The sequence below is a fragment of the Culex quinquefasciatus genome, chromosome 3, assembly GCF_015732765.1.
Source record: "Culex quinquefasciatus strain JHB chromosome 3, VPISU_Cqui_1.0_pri_paternal, whole genome shotgun sequence".
Lineage (NCBI taxonomy): Eukaryota > Metazoa > Arthropoda > Insecta > Diptera > Culicidae > Culex > Culex quinquefasciatus.
Window position 1 is genome coordinate 192,145,462 of NC_051863.1, and position 20,967 is coordinate 192,166,428.

At 37.2% G+C, this 20,967-nt stretch overlaps 1 protein-coding gene across 2 annotated transcripts in view; it reads left to right on the forward strand.

Annotated features, from left to right (window-relative positions):
• The window catches only part of LOC6031035, a 260,819-nt gene that overhangs the window by 197,672 nt on the left and 42,180 nt on the right, over positions 1 to 20,967 (forward strand). For both annotated transcript variants that reach the window (XM_038261456.1, XM_001841835.2), the window contains exon 9: positions 766 to 1,002. In XM_038261456.1, coding sequence (XP_038117384.1) covers positions 766 to 1,002 — 237 coding nt within the window. The remainder of the gene's footprint in view (positions 1 to 765; positions 1,003 to 20,967) is intronic.

A 20,967-nucleotide genomic window follows, 5' to 3' on the forward strand; every position in this document is an offset into this window, starting at 1 on the left:
CCGGAGCAAATGGAAACAACAACCGAAAGACTTGGTAAATACTGGGGCACACATTCGCAAATTTAGGGGCGGCACACGTACAGACGAGAGAGTCTTTGACGGAAGCAGCTGAACAGAGCCCAGCATCCGGCGGTAGGGCGAGAAGAGTCCTACGGGAAACGGTCGGTAGGGAGGACGGGAGGTAGCGGAAATGCTGCAATCAAAACTTGTTTTCCCAAGTCCTTTCGTGCTTCTCAAATGCACATTCAAAAGGCACACATACGTCTTGTACGAGAAGTGATGGTAAATCACTGGAAACAGAAAGGTTATGTTAAATTTTTCAGGCTGCCGCAACTATTTGAAGGGGATACCCAAATGAAGACCGTTGGCATGGCATTTAACTGGACTTTAAGTTTGTACTTAAAACTTGGCTTGGGAATAAAACTTGATGAATGACATTTATTGAATGAGTTTTCCAAACATACAGGACCATATGGTAATTTGAAAATAAACACGACAAAACATTGTGAAACATTGGGATGCCGTTGTCGCCCGGAACCGGCAAACTTTTGCTCCGGATGCCACCCGGTTCCGGTTGGGCGATAATTGTCAAGAAGAACGTCCTTGGAGAGTGATTGGTGAACGTTTGTACATTTCCCTCCGATTTCCCTCGAACCCTTCCTGCATCCCCCACCACCAAACGAGACAACTTTCAAGGATTGCCAGCTGAAACTGATACAATTCTACACTTTTTTTTGTTGTTGTTTTTGCTACGAATTTACCCAGGTATGGAGCGCCGAACGAGTTGCTCGAGCTGGGACGGGTGACGCCGGGGACGTACTGCACCCGGCAGTACGACGAGTGCTACCGGAAGAAGTGTCGCCTGCAGAGTCCCAACTATCCGGGGATGTACCCGCGCAACGTGACCTGCTACTGGACCATCCGGCAGAAGGTGGTGCCCACGTGCAAGCACGCCATGGTCGCCATCAGCCAGGAGAACGAGCACAAGGCGCTGGTGAAGAGGTGAGTTTCACTTTTTTTCAAATCAATGTTATATTATCTCTGAGTGCCTTCAAACTAGTCTAATTACAAAACTTTTTCCATTCAACAACCCAAATGCAAGCCGTGCATTAAATTGCTAGAATTTCCGCTAAACCAAAACTACCTCTACTGACCGTTAACCCGGTCACGCTGCTAGAACTCAATTCAAACCACCCAGGGAACCCGGAGTCCCGGTCAGCTTTCGTCAACTCAAACAGCGAAAAGCTTGCTGGCACAAACAACCGCGCCTGTGTGTGTGTGGCTTGAGTTGGGTTTGGCTCGACTGTGAAGCCGCGGAACAGGTCTATTTGAGTCGCCGTGTCCGGTGGAACTTTTTTTTGCTGCTGTGAACCTACCCAACTGGGGATTTCAGCAGAAAGTCAGCCAGAAAACATCGTCCGAGGTGGAACTTTTCGTAGCGCGGTGTTTGCATGGAATTTTAGTATGTTTTCCAGCTCGGTAAATTGTGCAAGTAGGTCTTGCAGAAAATTATTTGGATTCGTAGTTTTGGGTAATGTTTTGTAATGTTTGGTACAAAATGAACTTTATGATGAACCAGTACATTTTCGCAATTTTCGGACATTCCACGAATTTATAGACCGTACATGTATGAAAATTTTATGAATCAAAATTTGATTAGTTTTATTGCAGAAAAATATATTTATTTTATTTATAAAATAATACAATTATTAAAATGAATTTTGGTATGGGAATAACAGAAAACAAATATTGAGAAACTAACTTTCCTACAATTTTTCCAGTAGGCGGTATAATGTCCATTTAAAAGTTGTGATTCTCCAAGGAAATTAAATACTCTACAAATTTATCCAACAGACCGAAGCTGTACAACATGATCCTGGAAAGTTAATCTCTAAATCTAAATATTTACAATGCAACAGGAATCTCGTCCATTGTAAATTTTAATTTCTATTTGATGTTATAATTTGTGGTAGTAACAAATATTTAAAATAATTATGAAAATTCACATTACATACATTACCACATTTGGGCAATTTTCCCCGAATTCTGGGATTGACCATAGGCTCCAAAAATATTTGGCAGCTTTTCATACAAAATCTTACGTAAAAAAATAAAAAAATTGTAGCTTTTGGACGCATTTTCTTTTCGATGCCTTCGGCAAAAATAAGAAAGAAATTCTCTACGAAATCGGTCTTTTTTTAGAATTTTAACTTTTTATTTTTTAATCCGACTGAAACTTTTTTGGTGCCTTCGGTATGCCCAAAGAAACCATTTTGCATCAATTGTTTGTCCATAAAATTTTCCATACAAATTTGGCAGCTGTCCATACAAAAACGATATTAGAAAATTCAAAATTCTGTATCTTTTGAAGGAATTTTCTGATCGATTTGGTATCATCGGTAAATTTGTAGATATGGATATGGATTACACTGAAAAAAAAATAAACTGTAAAAAATTTTTTGATGATTTTTTGTTTAACTTTTTGTCACCAAAACATGATTTGAAATTGAAAACTGCGACTATTTTGAAAAAAGTTACCTTAAAAATGGCCCTAACTAGAAAACGGTACACTTTATCAAAAATTTTACTTAAGCACTTTTTGATTGGAAATTTCGTTTTAAATCGAAAATTGAAGTTGAAATTTTTTTGCGACCAATATTTCGATTATTTGAAAAACTCAGTATTGAATAAAAAATTTATAACTCGGTCAAAGATTTTTTGCACAACCCGGAAATTTCTGAAAAGTTGGCATTTGATGTCCTCTAAAACTATCAAAAAAGAAAAAAAATAAAAATAGTGTTTTTTTACAAATCATGTTTTGGTGAAAAAAATTAAACAAAAAATCACCAAAAAAATTTTCACAGTTTATAATTTTTTTTCAGTGTGGTCTATATCCATATCTACAAATTTTCTGAAAATATCAAATCGATCAGAAAATTCCTTCAAAAGACACAGAATTTTGAATTTTCTTATATCGTTTTTGTATGGACAGCTGCCAAATTTGCATGGAAAATTTTATGGACAAACAATTGAGGCAAAATGGTTTCTTTGGGCATACCGAAGGCACCAAAAAAGTTTCAGTCGGATTAAAAAATACAAAAAAAAAAATTGAATGACCGAAATCTGAGAGAACTGCTCAGGAAGAGAAAAGAATTTGATTTGAATATTAAGTTTCCGAATAAAAAAAAACACTTGAAAATTATCATTTTCGTGAATTTTTGATTACTCGCAAAGAATAAATGCAAATCCCTTATGTTTATGCATCAAAATATTTCTTTTTTATTTTTTTTCTGCTCTACACTTTGTAAAACATCAATGTTCTCTACGAAATTGGTCTTTTTTCATCAATTTTTGTTTTTTGTATTTTTTTTTTATCCGGCTGAAACTTTTTTGATGCCATTGGTATGCCTAAAGAAGCCATTTTGCATCAATTGTTTGTCCATTTAATTTTCCATACAAATTTGGCAGCTGGTTATATAAAAATTATGTATGAACATTCAAAAATCTGTATCTTTTGAAGGAATTTTTGATCGATTCGGCAACGATCTAGGTATGGATAAGAACTATACTGAAAAAAATAAATTAAAAAAATGAGTTTTTGAATGTTTGGCCCTTTTGAAATATTTAAAATTTTTGAAGATATTGTATTTCAAAAAATCGGAATATTCAACATATAGATGGCACCAAAAAAGTTTCTGCCGGTTTAAAAGCAACAACAAAATCGAATGACCGAATCTGAGCGAATTGTGCATTGGTAGACTCTTACTACTAGGCAATTCCAGCTCATATCGGGAATTTTTCTGGTACTTTTATACCTGACCCTCTTCGATTTCAATGAAACTTTGTAGGCATGTTATCCTAGACCTATATAAGCCATTTTTGTGTATATGCAGCCAATTTTATTCGAAAACAACATTTGAGAAGGGTGTAAGTTAATTAAATTTGTTGTATTTTGCAATTTAAAAATTATTGTATCTCAAAGCCGTTGCATATTATCAAAAAGTGGTCAAAGAAAAACTTGTAGGAAATTGGACGGGCTTTCTGAAAAAAAATACGCTGAAATAAAAATACACACCACTTCTATGAGATTTTTAGATTTTTAAAATGTGAATATTTTTCAAAGTTTTTGTCCCTCGGATCTGGCCGGGGTAAAAAAAAGTAAAACAATAGATTTAGAAATTCAGTTGTTTTTGTAATCATTAGTTCTCAAAGAATGCAAGATTTGACGACTACAAAAATTTTAGCAAAATAATAAAAAAACTTTTTGCGGTACTTAACATCGAAAATTAAAAAAAAATAAAATATTTTTTAATAAACCAAAACAACGCATTTTTTAATTTTTTTTTAAATTTTTTTGCCCCCCTGATTTTTTAGGCTGATTTTTAAGTGCAAAGGGTGAAAAAAACTATTTAAATATTTGTACCAGTCTAACCAAAATTAATATTTATTGACCTTTGCGATTTTTTGAAACGTAAAACTATAAAAGGCATCTTTTGCGTCACTTGGGATTTTTTTCCGAAAATTCAAAGAAATATCTGAGCACGGTAGGATTTTTCTTTCTGAGGCAGCATCATTAAAGTCCTCGAAAAATTTTAATCTGAAGAATCAATTTATCCGGAGATTGTCGACACTTTGCATGAAAGCAAAGCAAAGTCTACAAAGTTGTGTTTTCATGAAATGCACCTCCATAAACCCTTCTCACTGAGCTAGACCGTTGACAGCAAAAAAAAAAACAACCTCGTGAAGCACCTTCCCTGAACTATGCTCCCTGAACGCATAGTTGACGCATAGTCATGCGAGTAAACTTCATTGTCGTGTTCCTTGGCTGAGCCTCAACAGACCTTCGCTCTGCAACCGTATGTGAGCGAACCTCTTCTCATTCCAGCTGGGAAAATTACGGTCCCACCAGAAGTGGTTCTTTTCTTTGCCGGAAAGCTTCCACCCACTTGCTTACCCTCCCCTCCCCCCGCAGCGTAATAAAGTGGTTTGAGCGTGCTTTTAATATAAGCTGAATTATTAAATAAATATTTTAAGAAATTTCATGTTCAAACTTTCGCCCGGGCTGGGCCGAGTTTAAGGCACTACCCTGATGTGCCTCCGGTGGCGAAGTCTCATGGCTGCTTAACAAAGTTTTCGTTCGGCTCGGGGCTTTCTTTTTTCGCCAGCTACCCTCCGAGTTTTCTCTAGTTATTACCCCTTATTTTGGTGGGTAAACTTTTTTTGTGTGTATATTATCTGGGTGTTTTTTCCCCTCACTCCGGTGGGATTTTCACCTACCTGAGCCAAAAAAGGAGGCCCGAGTTGCTGCGGGAGACGGTCCATGTAATCCGGAGCAACCCCACCACCACACCGCACTCGAGGTTGGACTATTGTTGCCGAAAAACAAGATTGAATTTGTTTTCGAGAGGCTCTCTTCGATGATGACGGTCGTGGGGTAGGTGATGTGGATTAGGGGTGTTTTCTGCCTCTACGAGACGACCGACGGGCGAACTTTTCTGACGCAAATGGAAATTAAAGTTTGCCTTGGGGCTGAAAGGTGTGGAACGCGAATTTAGGGCACTTCCGTTGACTTGGTTTGGCATTTGAAGTACGGTTCTTAAACTTGTTTTAAGCACATTATGTTTTTGTGTTATAAAAACTGCATTAAATTATGAGTAATTTTGCTTTTTTATAAAATTTTAAGGTGATATTTATCAAAAATAGCATTTGAACCACAATCTTTTTTAAGGATGTCCTCGACCCAGCTGTTAAACAACAGTGTTGCCAAACGGTGCCTAGCGCGCGCTCCAGACTGCTGTTGACAGTTCAACTAATGAATGTCGCAAGTTCGTAAAGGTCGCATGTGTGTTGTATTTGAACAACGCCCTGTTTCACCGTCCATTGCTCATGAGAAATAGTTAGTTTCGTTTGGTAGCGGGAAAATGCGTTGTTATGGAAATGTTGCCCGTTTTGTTGTGTGAACTTTTGCAATTAGTTGCAGAGGAAGGAAGTGGTAACAGATTGTTATAAATAACAATCTGTTGTCAAATTTAAGGAACTAATTTTTAGGGGACAGCCAATGTATTTCAAAATACTTAATTAATTTTAAGCCGTTGCAAATATTTACTTTTATAATTTTCTGTTCAACAGAGAAGACGAGATGAATTATAATTATAATTATTTACATATTTGGCTCTAAAAAAACGGATCCCTTCAAATCTATTGAGATTGTGTCGCCTTCAATGTTCTAATAAAATTAGAAAGACGACAAAATATTTTTCAAACTTTAGATTTTTGGACAGCATTATTAATTTATTTTAATTTTGTAAAACAATTAATATTGGACACTCAGATGTCTTCAAAATAGTCTGCTTTTTTCTAGTGACGATATATTTGGAACTCTCTTCAAAATAATGACTCTCTTACTAGTGCCCTTATTTCTCTTTAGCGATAAAATACAAAAAAATATTCAATTTATTTGATTCAGTTCATGTTTATTAATAAACAATAACTTATTTTAAAGATTTTGTATATATTTTTGCTGTGATTTTTTTTTAAATCTTGGCCTAATCAATGACCCTCAAATCAAAATTTCAAACAATTGATCAAGGTAGCCCAAGGTATGTAGATTAGTAAGGTAAGGCGGGTTTTCAAACTGTCAAAAAAGTTAGCTAGCACGAAACCCGGATTTTATTTGGAGATTTTGAGAAAAGTTAAAATTTGCCCATTTTCTGGCCAAATTTCACCGGATTTTTATCTGTAGGGTTGTTAAGCATGCCAATCTGAACCGAAAAACGTCCTTAAAACACAAATATTTAAAAACATAAAAATAAATTTGACTAAACGCGTTTTCGGTTAAGTTTGGCATGCTTAACAACCCCACAGAAAAAAAATCTTGTGAAATTTGCCCGAAAATGGTCAAATTTTCATTTCTCAGAACTAACTATTTTGACAGCTGGGAATTCCCGCCTTACCTTATCTAATCTGTTTACTTTGAAGGTAGCCTACGTGAGTTCGGACGTGAAATTTTTTCGGTGCCGAAAATTTGACGTTTTTCTTCACCCAAAGATGCCAAAAGGAAATTTTCGGCACCGCAAAAATGCACGTCCGAACTCACGTAGGCTACTTCGATTCGTATTTTTAAATGTTGATTTGAAAGTTATTTATAAGGCCAAGGTTAAAAAAATGAACAACAACAATTTGTTCATTGGCATCTTTGGCCTATTTTTACAAAATTCTACGACAGTTTCGGATTTATTTTTTATCGTAAGAGAATCTTTCTATGGCTCAGGACAAAAGTGAAGCTCAGCGTGAACATTTCTGTATGGTTGAACTGTGTCCAATCTCGGATACAGAGAGATGAAATGTAATTGAATCTTAAAGCTGATTGTTGAAGATTTCTTGGTTTTGGTGACATCTTTCCATATTTGTTTAGCTAGATAACTTTTCTCCCAAATATTATTATCTATTGATTATATGAAATACGCAGTAAAAAAATCATGGTTATATTACATCTGGAAAGGGGTACATATTTTATCTCAGAATAAAGGTATAATTTTACCACTTTCTGGTGTAATGTCACTTTTTCAGTCTAAATTGAACTAAAAAATAATAATAATATTAATATTCAACCTCACATAATTCTACTTTCCAATTTTTTTTACCGTGTCTCCTTCCTAGCCTTCACATTCCCAACCCCCCCCCCCCCCCCTCCCCCATTTTCCCAACCTTATTTCTCCATTTCCACGAACCCCCTTAAATATAATTATTTTCTAATTTACACTTACACACCCAACCACAACTGATTCGGAACATTTGGTACGGTATGTCCACGCATCTTTCCTGTAGATTATATGAATTTTGGTCCAATCATAACGCAGCAGGACTGGTCGCTTTAATATTTGTAATACATTTTCGGGTATTCTCGGATGTATACTGCTCAAATCAAGATTTTTCTGGTACTTTTGTACTCGACTCCCTCCGATCTCAATGAAACTTTGTAGACATGTTATCCTAGGCTTATAAAAGCATTGTGTGTGTATATGAAGCCAGTTGCACTCAATTATATTTTTGCTATTCTTAATTTAAAAATTGCTGTACTTCGAAGCCGTTGCATCTTATCAAAAAGTAATCTAAGACAAACTTGTAGAGAGTTGGATGGGCTTTCTGAATTAATACATTGAATGGAAAAAAATGCCACTTCTATGAAAATATCAGATTTTCATGTTTAAAAAATAAATTTTAAGATGCTGTCACGATTTTTTTCGATCTAAATTTTTGAGGAAATGGTCTTATACCTAATGTTACAAAAAGACTCACTAAAATTCAGGATGGTATTTTTGTTTTTGTCTGCTCTTTAACTTTGTAGAACATTGCACTCTTAAAAATAATACTGCAAAGTTAAAAAAACACGTTATTTTAAAATGTTATTTATTTTTTTCAAATGAAAAAATAACCCTTTTTGGTTATTTTTCATTCGAAAAGTACATTAAATTTCCCTTTAAATGAGTAATGGGAAATAGCGGTGGTTTATACATTATTTTTTTTTTACTTTTTTTTAAATGAAAAAAAAATCGTTTTTCCAGAATTTTGAGTACGCCACAAATCTAGCTAAACATTGTAATAGGGCCGAAGCCGAAGTGTAAACAAAGAGTCTATCCTGCTCGTTCCAAATGTAAACATCAATAGTGACAATAGTGTGGATATTTCGTAAATCAATACCATTCAGTATGTGAAACTATTTTCTTTTCCTGTCCTTCTGTAGTGATGAATTGGCCTACTTACCAATATCACTTCTGAAAAGTTATTCTTTTCATTCCTAGAGGGCTTTAAAGTTTATCTACTTGTATCGAAAAATAATAATTTTCGACACTGTTTTGGTTTTTTATTTACCAAACGCGTAGCGGGGAAACAAAATGTTCACTGATTTTTTCAAGTGTATTTTTTTCCTGATTTGCAGAAAAAGTAATTTTTTCGTACATCAAAAATGTATTGTTAAAAATTGTTTACATTGGTTGAGCGTGTTGTGACAAATCAATCAATCATATTTCGCATTTTATAAAAGTAATTTAGCTAAACGGGGTTCCTCTCAAAAAACATATCAAACCTCAACCTACCAAAATGTCCTTTCCTCAGAAATATAGTTTCACACTGAAAGTGTTGGGACCACTTAATTTAATAGCATCTGTGCGTGTGTGTGTGTCTGTGTTTGCCCAGTGCGCGTGGGAACTGCGTATAATTAACTAACAGACTATCGAGAGCGACTGTGCGGTCGGACCCCCACAAACATCCTTTGAACTGGTCACCACCTCCAAGAGTGGAGCTCTTTTCGCTGACAAATTTTCAATTATTTATTAATTTGCCCGGCCAGATTATAATTAAAATATTTATATTAATAGCTTTCCTCCGTTTTGGGAGGAAATTTTCCGGGGCCTAAAACCGCACCACTCGGATCCCAACCGGGTCAAGAGTAGTGGAAATGCAACAATTTTCTCGTTTCAGGTGCGGGGAAAACGCTCGCACATTTTATTTAACACGTTCCGACATTGACATTACCTCGGTTTGCCGGGTGCATTTCCTCGGTGGCATTGGTTGGTGGGAAAGAACACACACAGACACACGTGTTTGGTGTGAATTTTTCCACATATTTGTACTGACGAGTGGATTCTAGATCGCCTGCACATGTGCGCCCTCAAACTGGAGCTTGTTTCAACAGTTTGACGTTTGATTTGTAAGTTGAGGTTATGGCTGTCGGTTGCGTGAGTTTGAATGGGGTGAAGGTTGATTTTGAGGCGGAAATGCTTTCAGTTCGTCGTTTTAAGCTTCGTCACGTTGTTTCTTTCTTCTGAAAATGAAATGTTTGATAATCTTATGAACACAGTAGATTTTTTTAGAACCGTTTGAAATGCTTCCTTTTTTTCCTCCATAATGTCGGATTTATTCACGAAAACTCATTATCTTCGCTAAATTATACAAAAATAATGAAGGAATGAGCCCTCGGCGACGACCAAAAAACTCTTTTAACGTCTTTGTTTGTGCAAAAGTATGTGTGAGTAGTGGTTTATGCTCCGTCATACAAAGCCACATCCGTCGCTTTTGTCTGATACTTCCAAAAAAAGCATACAAAAATACAAAATAATGTTTCAGAGGCCCAAAACTGCTTATAATCGCATGAATGTCCCATGCGCATTTTTACAAGTATTGAATTAATGATGCATTCGGGTTCTAAAGCCACATAAAGTTAAAACTTTGTTCTACATAACTCGATAAAATCCCAACTTCACATGTTTTTGCTTATGAGACACCTATACAATCAACCTCATAAAAAGTGAACCACCAAAGTGCGCGCGCCTCGCGATGGTGATTATGTGCGCTGTGTGCGAAAATGAAAAATTATGTTTTCCAAAGCGGTCAGCGGCTGTGCCAACATTATCATTCCACGTAGGTACTGAGAGGGGGGGGGGGGGGAATGCCCTTTTTGCGGAGGGAGGAAAAACCATCGTAATGATTCATTGATGCGGAGTGTCAGAAAAGAGTAAGGTTGGAGAGGGAGCTTTATGAAAAATTATGATCACGCCTTATATCGGATGGGGAAGTAAAACGTCGGTGTATTTGCGTAATAGAGGTTCTGAGTGACCCACCACACATAACCTTCGGACACCTAGAAATGAGCAGAAACTTGCAACAGAAACCACAAAAGACCCGGGGGTCGTTTGCACCATTTTAACTGTACCCCAATATTTTGAAAACAGAAAAAAATGTGAATGCAGCATTATAATTGAAACATCAAATAAAAGTTGGGAATTTTTCCGTGCTCCTATTATTTTAAAAAGTCCTCATCATAACTTACCACTATGCTGAAAACACCAAATCAATCAGAAAAAAAGGCGTTCTATTTTCTAGGGTTTTTAATTTGAGTTTTTTTTGGAACAGTATATTCAAGCTTAAAGTCATGAAATTAGCTCAATACAACACTTTTTAGATAGCTTAAAGTAAAATGAATTACAATTATTAATTCAATGTGATTCAAATAAAATAAAAATGTCAAAGGCAAACTTATGGAAAATTGGACGAGCTTTCCGGTAAAAATATTTACGAGACTGAAAAACCAAGTCTGTCATATAGAAATTGCCAAAAACCACAAAAAAACCCGTTTTTCAACATTTTTATTTTTAAAACCGCTGTATTTTCCCAAGGATTGGACATAGGACAATGGTCAATATGGAGACTTTTATGTAAAATTGTCCGGAGAATCGATCCCCGCTACTGATTTTTAAAAAAATCGACGTTTAGACCAGTTTTCAAAAAAAAAACAGCTTTAGTAAACGATTTTTGAATTTTCTTAGAAGATACATACCATCCAGCATTTTTTGTCAGTCTTTTGGTCACATTTTAGGCTACTTCCTCAAAAATTTTGAAAAAAAAATCGTGACATCACCTTTAAATTTAAGTTTTACACTTAAAAATAAAAAAATCTCATTGATGTGGCATGTATTGTTGTTTCAGTGTATTTTTTTCAGAAAGCCCGTCCAATTTCCTACAAGTTTGTCTTTGACCACTTTTTGATACGACGCAACGGCTTCGAGATACAGTAATTTTTAAATTACAAAATACAAAAATATTTAGATACATTACGCCCTCCTCAAATGTTATTTTCGAGTACTATTGGCTCCATATACACAAAAATGACTCATATAGGACTAGGATAACATGTCTACAAAGTTTCATTGAAATCGGAGAGGGTCAGGTACAAAAGTACCAGAAAAATTTCTGATTTGAGCTGGAATTGCTCAATAAATAAAACAAAAAAGAAAATATTTCAGGCGCTAGGCATTTTGCGGATCTGTTAAATAAAATTTAAACAATTTTTACCTATTATCCAAATCCAGATTTTTGAAATTCACAGGCTCACTTTTTATGACCAACCCCCAGAATTTTATGGAGACTTTTTCATAAAATTAATGATGTATAAGCTACTTTTGACGTACAGAGCTAAACAAAATCCTGGGGTGGTGCAAATCAAAAACTAGTGAAATTTCATCATTTTCTGTAGAATTTCACATTTTAACACATTAATTTTGGTGAAAGTATTCAAAAATTGATTATTATTAAACCAATCAAAATTACAACCTTCCAAATTCCATTTTTTTCTACTTGGTGAACAAAGTTTCATAGAAATGAAGAAATATTACAAAATTTTGTTAAACAAAAATGTGAAAAAGTAATAAATTAAAAAAAACTCATCCTTAAAAAAAATTACGTACCGTCAGTGGGGGTGACTATGGGTCAAACAACGATACACCTCTCGTATTTTTTTAATAACAAAAACAATTTAAATAACATCGAAAATCTTTCAACGTAGATATGTTCTTAGATAGTTTACTAACATTGTCCCAAAATATGGTGGATTTTGATGAACACCACCTTAAATGCCAATAGCTTGAAAATTAACCCAATGTCACCCCTTAGAAGGGGTGACATTGGGCCAAATTAAACTAAAATGATGCTCAAATACAAAGTTATGGTAAAAACAAGTCATCTTACAGTGTTTCTTGTTCGAGGGAATCGTATTGACATGCTGCAATTATAGGGTGACGATTCTCGAGATTTTCAATTTCCCGGGAATCGAGAGTTGTATTTTGCTATTTCCCGGGAATTCCCGGGACCCGGGAGTTTTTTTAAAATATGCAATAGTGCCAATAATTTAACAGAAATGTAATAAATTTGTTCAGTAACATGTTATGTTATAAACTAATTCAGTTACAATTAATTCAAAATTATTCAATGAAACGTTAATTTAAGTAGCCTCGTTTTATAGTTCACAGTTCTACATTTTGATATATTTTTTCTGAATTCTGAAGCTTTTTGCATGAACTTGTTATTAGATTTTTAAAAATTTAAAATTAGCTAATATATAATTTCCCAGTATCTTTATTTTTGCAATTTTATAAATAACGACTCAAAACAACAATTTAAAATTGTTTTTCCTTCTTGGGCCAACTGTAAATATTAAATGAAGAAATATTAACAGTCATCCGGAAAACCAGAATTTTAACAATTGGCGGACCTAAACATTACAAAGAGATGCAGAGTTATTTTTGTAAAATGTTATTTAATATTGAGGTTGATGCTAAACCCAATACTACTATTGACATCAAAAAGGAATTTACCTTGATACAGCGAAATTAACTTACTTAGAATAAAAAAAAACAAAATTATAAGGTTTGCTATGCTCGAGAGATGATATAGAAAATGAACTTATTTTAAAAATTATTTTCCTTCTTAGAAATTGAAATAATATTTAAAAAAAAACTTGAGTTTTTCATTTCTGGGGTGTACCTGCAAAGTATGCTTCAATGTAACTTTTGTTTACACTCAATTATAGTTATAAGAATTTTTTGAGAAGTTAAAATTTACACTTTCTAAATAAGGCGTCATCCATAAAGTACGTACGCTCTAAGGGGGAGGGGGGGTTACCGTAGGTGTGACAAGATGTGATCAAGGGGGGAGGGGGGTTTGCGAGACTGTGACGTCACGCTAGGTTGTTTTTTATGATTGCATAATATTAATTCGAAATGTACACAATTAACCTTCCCTTGGTATTAAAAAAAAATCACACATAAGGTATTGGGGTCCTTTTCGACCCCAAACTTAAAAAAATGGTCAAAAATCCAGTTTTTGACCGATTCCGGTTCTTTTGGTCACAAATGAAAGCTTAAAACGTCCCCTTTCCGAAACCGACCTGGAAACCCGGATTTGGTCACTGTGGCCACCGGGAATCGGCTACAACCGAAAAATGGAATTTTTGAGACCCCAACTTTGACGACCTGTATCTCCGGCAAATGTCAACCAATCAGGATGCTCTGGGTTGCATTAGACAGGTATTGACCTGTACTTTGACCACAAATATTAATATCAGGGCCAGGTGACCTACCGGTTCCGGAAATCCGGACCATCCGAAAAGTTCATGTTTTATTGTTTTTCACATATATGTGATACCAATACTCTCATGATAGTTGAAATTGATCCATAAAACTTACTAAAAACACAATACACGATTGCCAGAACCACTCTGGAGTGTTAGTGGCCACTTCCGGGTAACCTGGAACCGGTTCCCGGGTGCCCGATGAACGGCCAACTTGACTTTTTTGGTGAAAACCCATCATGTTGCATATCAAACTTCATGAAATTGAAAGATATGTCCATTTTGGTAATACCGTTGTTCCCTGATCCATTCTGGCCATTCTGGAACTGGTTCCCGGTGGCCCCTTGGGGACATTCCCGGAATATGAGAGAAACCCTATCATCCGACATATCAAACTTCATGAAATTGAAAGGTATGTCAATCTTCGGTCATGCCGTTGCTCGCTGATCCATTCTGGCCAATATGGAACCGGTTCCCTGTGGCCCCTTGGGGACACTTCCGGAATATGAGAGAAACCCTATCATCCGACATATCAAACTTCATGAAATTGAAAGATATGTCAATCTTCGGTCATGCCGTTGTTCCCTGATCCATTCTGACCATTCTGGAACTGGTTCCCGGTGGCCCCTTGGGGACATTCCCGGAATATGAGAGAAACCCTATCATTCGACATATCAAGCTTCATGAAATTGAAAGATATGTCAATCTACGGTTATGCTATTGTTAGCTGACCCATCCTGGCCAATTTGGAACCGGTTACCAGTGGCCCCTTGGGGACACTTCTGGAATATGAAAGTAACCCTACCATCAGACATATCAAACTTCATGAAATTGAAAGATATGTCAATCTACGGTCATGCCGTTGCTCGCTGATCCATTCTGGCCAATCTGGAACCGGTTCCCGGTGGCCCCTTGGGGACAATTCCGGAATATGAGAGAAACCCTGTCATCCGACATATCAAACTTCATGAAATTGAAAGATATGTCAATCTACGGTCATGCCGTTGCTCGCTGATCCATTCTGGCCAATCTGGAACCGGTTCCCGGTGGCCCCTTGGGGACACTTCCGGAATATGAGAGAAACCCTATCATCCGACATATCAAACTTCATGAAATTGAAAGATATGTCAATCTTCGGTCATGCCGTTGTTCCCTGATCCATTCTGACCATTCTGGAACTGGTTCCCGGTGGCCCCTTGGGGACATTCCCGGAATATGAGAGAAACCCTATCATCCGACATATCAAACTTAATAAAATTAAAAGATATGTCAATCTACGGTCATGCCGTTGTTCACTGACCCATCCTGGCCAATCTGGAGCCGGTTACCAGTGGTCCCTTGGGGACATTTCCGGAAGAGAGAAAACGTATCATCCGACATATCAAACTTCATGAAATTGAAAGATATGTCAATCTACGGTCATGCCGTTGCTCGCTGATCCATTCCGGCCAATCTGGAACCGGTTACCTTGGAACACTTCGGAATATGAGATAAACCCTATCATCCGACATATCAAACTTAATGAAATTGTTAGATATGTCAAGTTACGGTCATGCCGTTGTTCGCTAATCCATTTTGGAAATGGTTCCCGGTGGCCCCTTGGGGACAATCCCGGAATATGAGAGAAATCCTATTATCCGACATATCAAACTTTATGACATTGATAGATATGTCAAGTTACGGTCATGCCGTTGTTCGCTGACCCATTCTGGCCATTCTGGAACTGGTTACCGGTAGCCTTGGGGACACTCTCGGAATATGAGAGAAACCCCATCATCCGACATATATAACACTTCATGAAATTGAAAAATGTGTCAATAAACGGTCATGCCAGTTTTCGCTTATGCATTCTGGCAATTCTGGAACAGGTTCCCGGTGGCCCCTTGGTGACACTTCCGGAAAATGAGAGAAACCCTACTATCCGACGAATCAAACTTCATGAAATTCATGGATATGTCAACCAAAGGTCAGCGAACAATTGCATGACCGTAGGTTGACGTAGTTTTCAATTTCATGAAGTTTGATATGTCTGATGGTAGGGTTACTCATATTCCAGAAGTGTCCCCAAGGGGCCACTGGTAACCGGTTCCAAATTGGCCAGGATGGGTCAGCTAACAATAGCATAACCGTAGATTGACATATCTTTCAATTTCATGAAGCTTGATATGTCGGATGATAGGGTTTCTCTCATATTCCGGAAGTGTTCCAAGGGGCCACCGGTAACCGGTTCCAGATTGGCCGGAATGGATAAGCGATCAATGGCATGACCGTAGATTGACATATCTTTTATTTTCATGAAGTTTGATATGTCGGATGATAGGGTTTGTCTCATATTCTGGAAGTGTCCCCAAGGGCCACCGGTAACCGGTTCCATGATGGCCGAATGGGCGGTGATCATCGGCATGACCGTAGATTGACATACCTTTCAATTTTATGAAGTTTGATATGTCGGATGATAGGGTTTCTCTCATATTCCGGGAATGTCCTCAAGGGGCCACGGGAACCAGTTCCAGAATGGCCAGAATGGATCAGGGAACAACGGCATGACCGTAGATTGACATATCTTTCAATTTCATGAAGTTTGATATGTCGGATGATAGGGTTTCTCTCATATTCCGGAAGTGTCCCCAAGGGGCCACCGGGAACCGGTTCCAGATTGGCCAGAATGGATCAGCGAGCAACGGCATGACCGTAGATTGACATATCTTTCAATTTCATGAAGTTTGATATGTCGGATGATAGGGTTTCTCTCATATTCCGGAAGTGTCCTCGAGGGGCCACCGGTAACCGGCTCCAGATTGGCCAGAATGGGTCAGTGAACAACGGCATGACCGTAGATTGACATACCTTTCAATTCCATGAAGTTTGATATGTCGGATGATAGGGTTTCTCTCATATTCCGGAAGTGTCCCCAAGGGGTCACCGGTTCCAGATTGGCCAGGATGGCTCAGCGAACAACGGTATTACCAAAGATGGACATATCTTTCAATTTCATGGAGTTTGATGTGCAACATGATGGGTTTTCACCAAAAAAGTCAAGTTGGCCGTTCATTGGGTACCCGGAAACCGGTTCCAGGTTACCCGGAAGTGGCCACCAACACTCCAGAGTGGTTCTGGCAATCGTGTATTGTGTTTTTAGTAAGTTTTATGGATCAATTTCAACTATCATGAGAGTATTGGTATCACATATATGTGAAAAACAGTAAAACATGAACTTTTCGGATGTTCCGGATTTCCGGAACCGGTAGGTCACCTGGCCCTGATATTAATATTTGTGGTCAAAGTACAGGTCAATACCTGTCTAATGCAACCCAGAGCATCCTGATTGGTTGACATTTGCCGGAGATACAGGTCGTCAAAGTTGGGGTCTCAAAAGGCCATTTTTCGGTTGTAGCCGATTCCCGGTGGCCACAGTGACCAAATCCGGGTTTCCAGGTCGGTTTCGGAAAGGGGACGTTTTAAGCTTTCATTTGTGACCAAAAGAACCGGAATCGATCAAAACTGGATTTTTGACATTTTTAAAGTTTGGGGTCGAAAAGGACCCCAATACCTTTAAAGTAACTTTTTTTATGGACGCTCCCCTAGGGGTCGTCCAAGGTTTGTTTGTTTTGTGAAATGTGTATTTATACTATAAATTTAATGTCAGAAAATTTCAAGGCTTTAGCATGTATATAGCAAAAGTTATGGCAAATTTAATTTTCAAAAAGGCCGAAAAAGACCCCAATACCGTAGGAAGGTTAAATTAAATCCTCGTTTCTAAAATTTTTTGCTTACTATTATTTAGAAGAACCGTCATCAGGGGTGACATTGAGTCTGGGGGGTGAGATTGGGTCATACAAATTTTTGCATTTTTGTATGACCCAAAACTCACCTCCAGACCCAATGTCACCCCTGATGACGGTATCACATTATAATTTATTATATAGTCACATTTTTTGCAGCTGGAACTTCAATATTTTGCAAATTCTTGCTTGATAAAAATAAATGCTTTGAAAGCAGGGTGTTCATAAAAAACTGCTATAAATGGTTTGAACTTATAAGATACAAAGCTGTGAAAAACAGTTTTCAAGATTTTTTAATACTTGAATGTAATACCAGGTCTTATAATTTTTAAAAGATACAAAACTGTTTTTGTTTCGTAATGTTTATTCTAAAAAATGAATAATTAGACAATTTTTTTTTCATATTAAAATTGGCAAAAATACCAAAATTATGAGAGTTTAAAGATATAAAAACAATAAAAAAATCCCATCGAAAACAAGGGGGTCTGGCAAAATGTGACGTACTTTTTGAGGGGGGGTTCAACATTGTGTGACAAAGTGTGACATAGGGGGAGGGGGGGGGGGTTAATTTTGGCCGATTTTTGCGTGACATACTTTATGGATGAAGCCTAAGAAGATTATAAAAGCATTAGTTTATTCGAACTTAAATATCGACCATTGAACACTCTATGTTCTGGACAATTTCGATTTTTTCAAATGGTTTTCTGATTAGTTTATATAATTTGGCTTTCATATTTATGAGAAAAAAATTTGCCGGGAGTCTCGACCAAATTTCCCGGGAATCGAGGGGTCCAAAAATGATCGATTTCCCGGGAATTTTGTCCCGGGAATTCCCGCTCGTCACGCTCTAGCTGCAATGTTTGAAGTAGAGATTTTCAAACTTTTGGGTAGTTGATATAATATTTTTTAGAGAGATTATTTTTGGCCAAAAACGTACCTTAACTTTAGACAGCTGCCAGGAACGAGATTTGTCAAGCGAAGTCATCTTAAGATGTCCCCAACACAACCCTTTTAACAGAATTTAGTGTCATTGAGAAGAACCTGAGAAATGGTAAAATTCGTAAAAAAATCATTTCGACTCAATCTCACAGTCCCAATGCCACCTCCACTGACGGTAGATAGAATGTGCATGTGTATTAAACATGTGTATTTTTTTTTTTCATATACGTCGGCTGGCAGTGAGATTATGGGAAAATATGCCTTTTATCAGACTTCGATTATGCCGACATAAAACATTTTTGAAAATGTCATTGTTTGATTTGATATGGTAGTCTAATGTTTATTGTTTATCCAGGATGTGCCATGAGTTTCATAATTTGATAAGGCCTGTTCAAAGAGTAAGCTAGATTAAAGCATTATCTATATTGTGGAAATGATTTAATTTCTCTTAACTATAGAAAATGTTAAATTGGGACAACATATTTGGCTTATTTTTTACCCACATAAAGCCAGCGATTTGTTTTTTTGGCTTTGATGAAATATTTATTAAATCTCATTAATAAATTGAGGTTTAATTCGATGGAGGAACCTCATTGTGACTTGTTAGTTTTTTTTTATTGATGTCTAATTAATGCATCATTTATGCGATATGAATTCAAAACTACGAGCAAATGTTGTACGCTCATCGGTATTCATTATCTTGAATTCTTATTAAAAATGTATTGTTGTTTGATGGGCGTTAGTTCAATAACCAGGCAAATTTATCAATTTGTAAAACAATATAGTGCCAGATATTACAATTAGCCACCACCGTTTCCGCTCGTTCGTTTCACCGACTTCACTTCCACTAAACTAACGCAAAATAACCATTGTTTTGATGCTCAGCATAAATAAATAGCACCAACAAACCTCAAATCACTTCCAACATTGTTCCCTTTAATCAAACATTAATTATTATCCTGTTGTAACACAGTCCTCCCCCTTCCCATCCCCAACACCAGTGCCCTGACCGGACATGAAAGCCACGTGGCCACCAAACCACGTACCGTGTCATGGGCCCGCGCAGGTACTGTATTATTTTCAAAACGAGCCGCCACTTCCGCGATGGTCTCCGCGCAATCATCGTTAACATAATTATTAATGAATTATAATGAAAAATTTCCGGAAATTATTTCAATCCGGTGCCGGAGGTAGCAGCAGGGTTGGGTGAGTGTCATAATGTGAGCACATGGTGATGGCTCTTTTCGCGAACCTGCTCCAGCTCGTGCGGAGGTCACCTGGGGTGTGAGCACGTGGCCCGATGAATTGCCTCAGGTCACGCAAACCAACTGGGTCCAACTGTGGAAGGGAAATGTAGACACACAAAGTTTAATGGTGTTATTTTTACATTGTTTTTTTTTTTTAAAATAATTTTTTGCAATTGATAGATTTGTTTTTTAGTTGATGCACTATACGGTGATTGTGGTTGCAACAGTAACTTCACACTTTCGGCTGCTCTTCTACCTTCGAACGTCCTCAACTCAACACAATGTCCTGCTGTCCTTGTCCCCGTAGTTGCCACAAAGTGCAAAAACCGAAAATGGGAAGTTCATAAATTAGACATTTTTATTGTCGCGCCACTTATTCTGCCTCCCAACACGCCCCAAAATGCCCAACCTCTTCGCTACTACCACTAGACGCTGGTTGGTTGCCCCGTTGGCACTTTTCTTGTGAAACAAGTCGCGAACCTCCCAACAACACTTTTGCCTCTCGTCTTCTTCTGCCAAAAGAGGGGGGGGAAGTCTTTTCGTGTTGTCGGTTGGTTTTTCGAGGGGTTCACACGATTTGATTCACGTCCTGCGGATATTGCGGAAATGGAATTCTTAGAGGGAAAAAGGGGAGAGCGAGAGGAGAGGGGGATGTTGTTCGTTTTTCTATTTCGGAATTCAATGGCGCTTGGGTTCAGCCTTTCGCCACCAACTTTTCCACAGCTACGGTTTTTGCTTGTGGACTGCGCAATGCATTTTTCTGCTGAATGGACGGAACGTCGGAGCCATCGGCGGAGTTGTAACAAACTGTTTCCAGAAGGGAAGAAGAATTATACCTTCCCAGGATGCAACCAATTGCAAAATGGATTGCCTTTAGTGTCGGCTGGATTGAAATTCCAGTGTTAGTGGACTGAAGTTGTGTAACAGTAATTTGTACCTGTTTATAAGATGCAAATAAAAATAAATTTATACAATAGATGTTATCAATAACTTTTCGAACACGAAAGCAGTCTGCAGTTGACTTTTAATTGAAATTAATGAATTACTGAATAAAGCTTAATAATCATGCACGAAATGCAGGTTACTTTACGTTTTT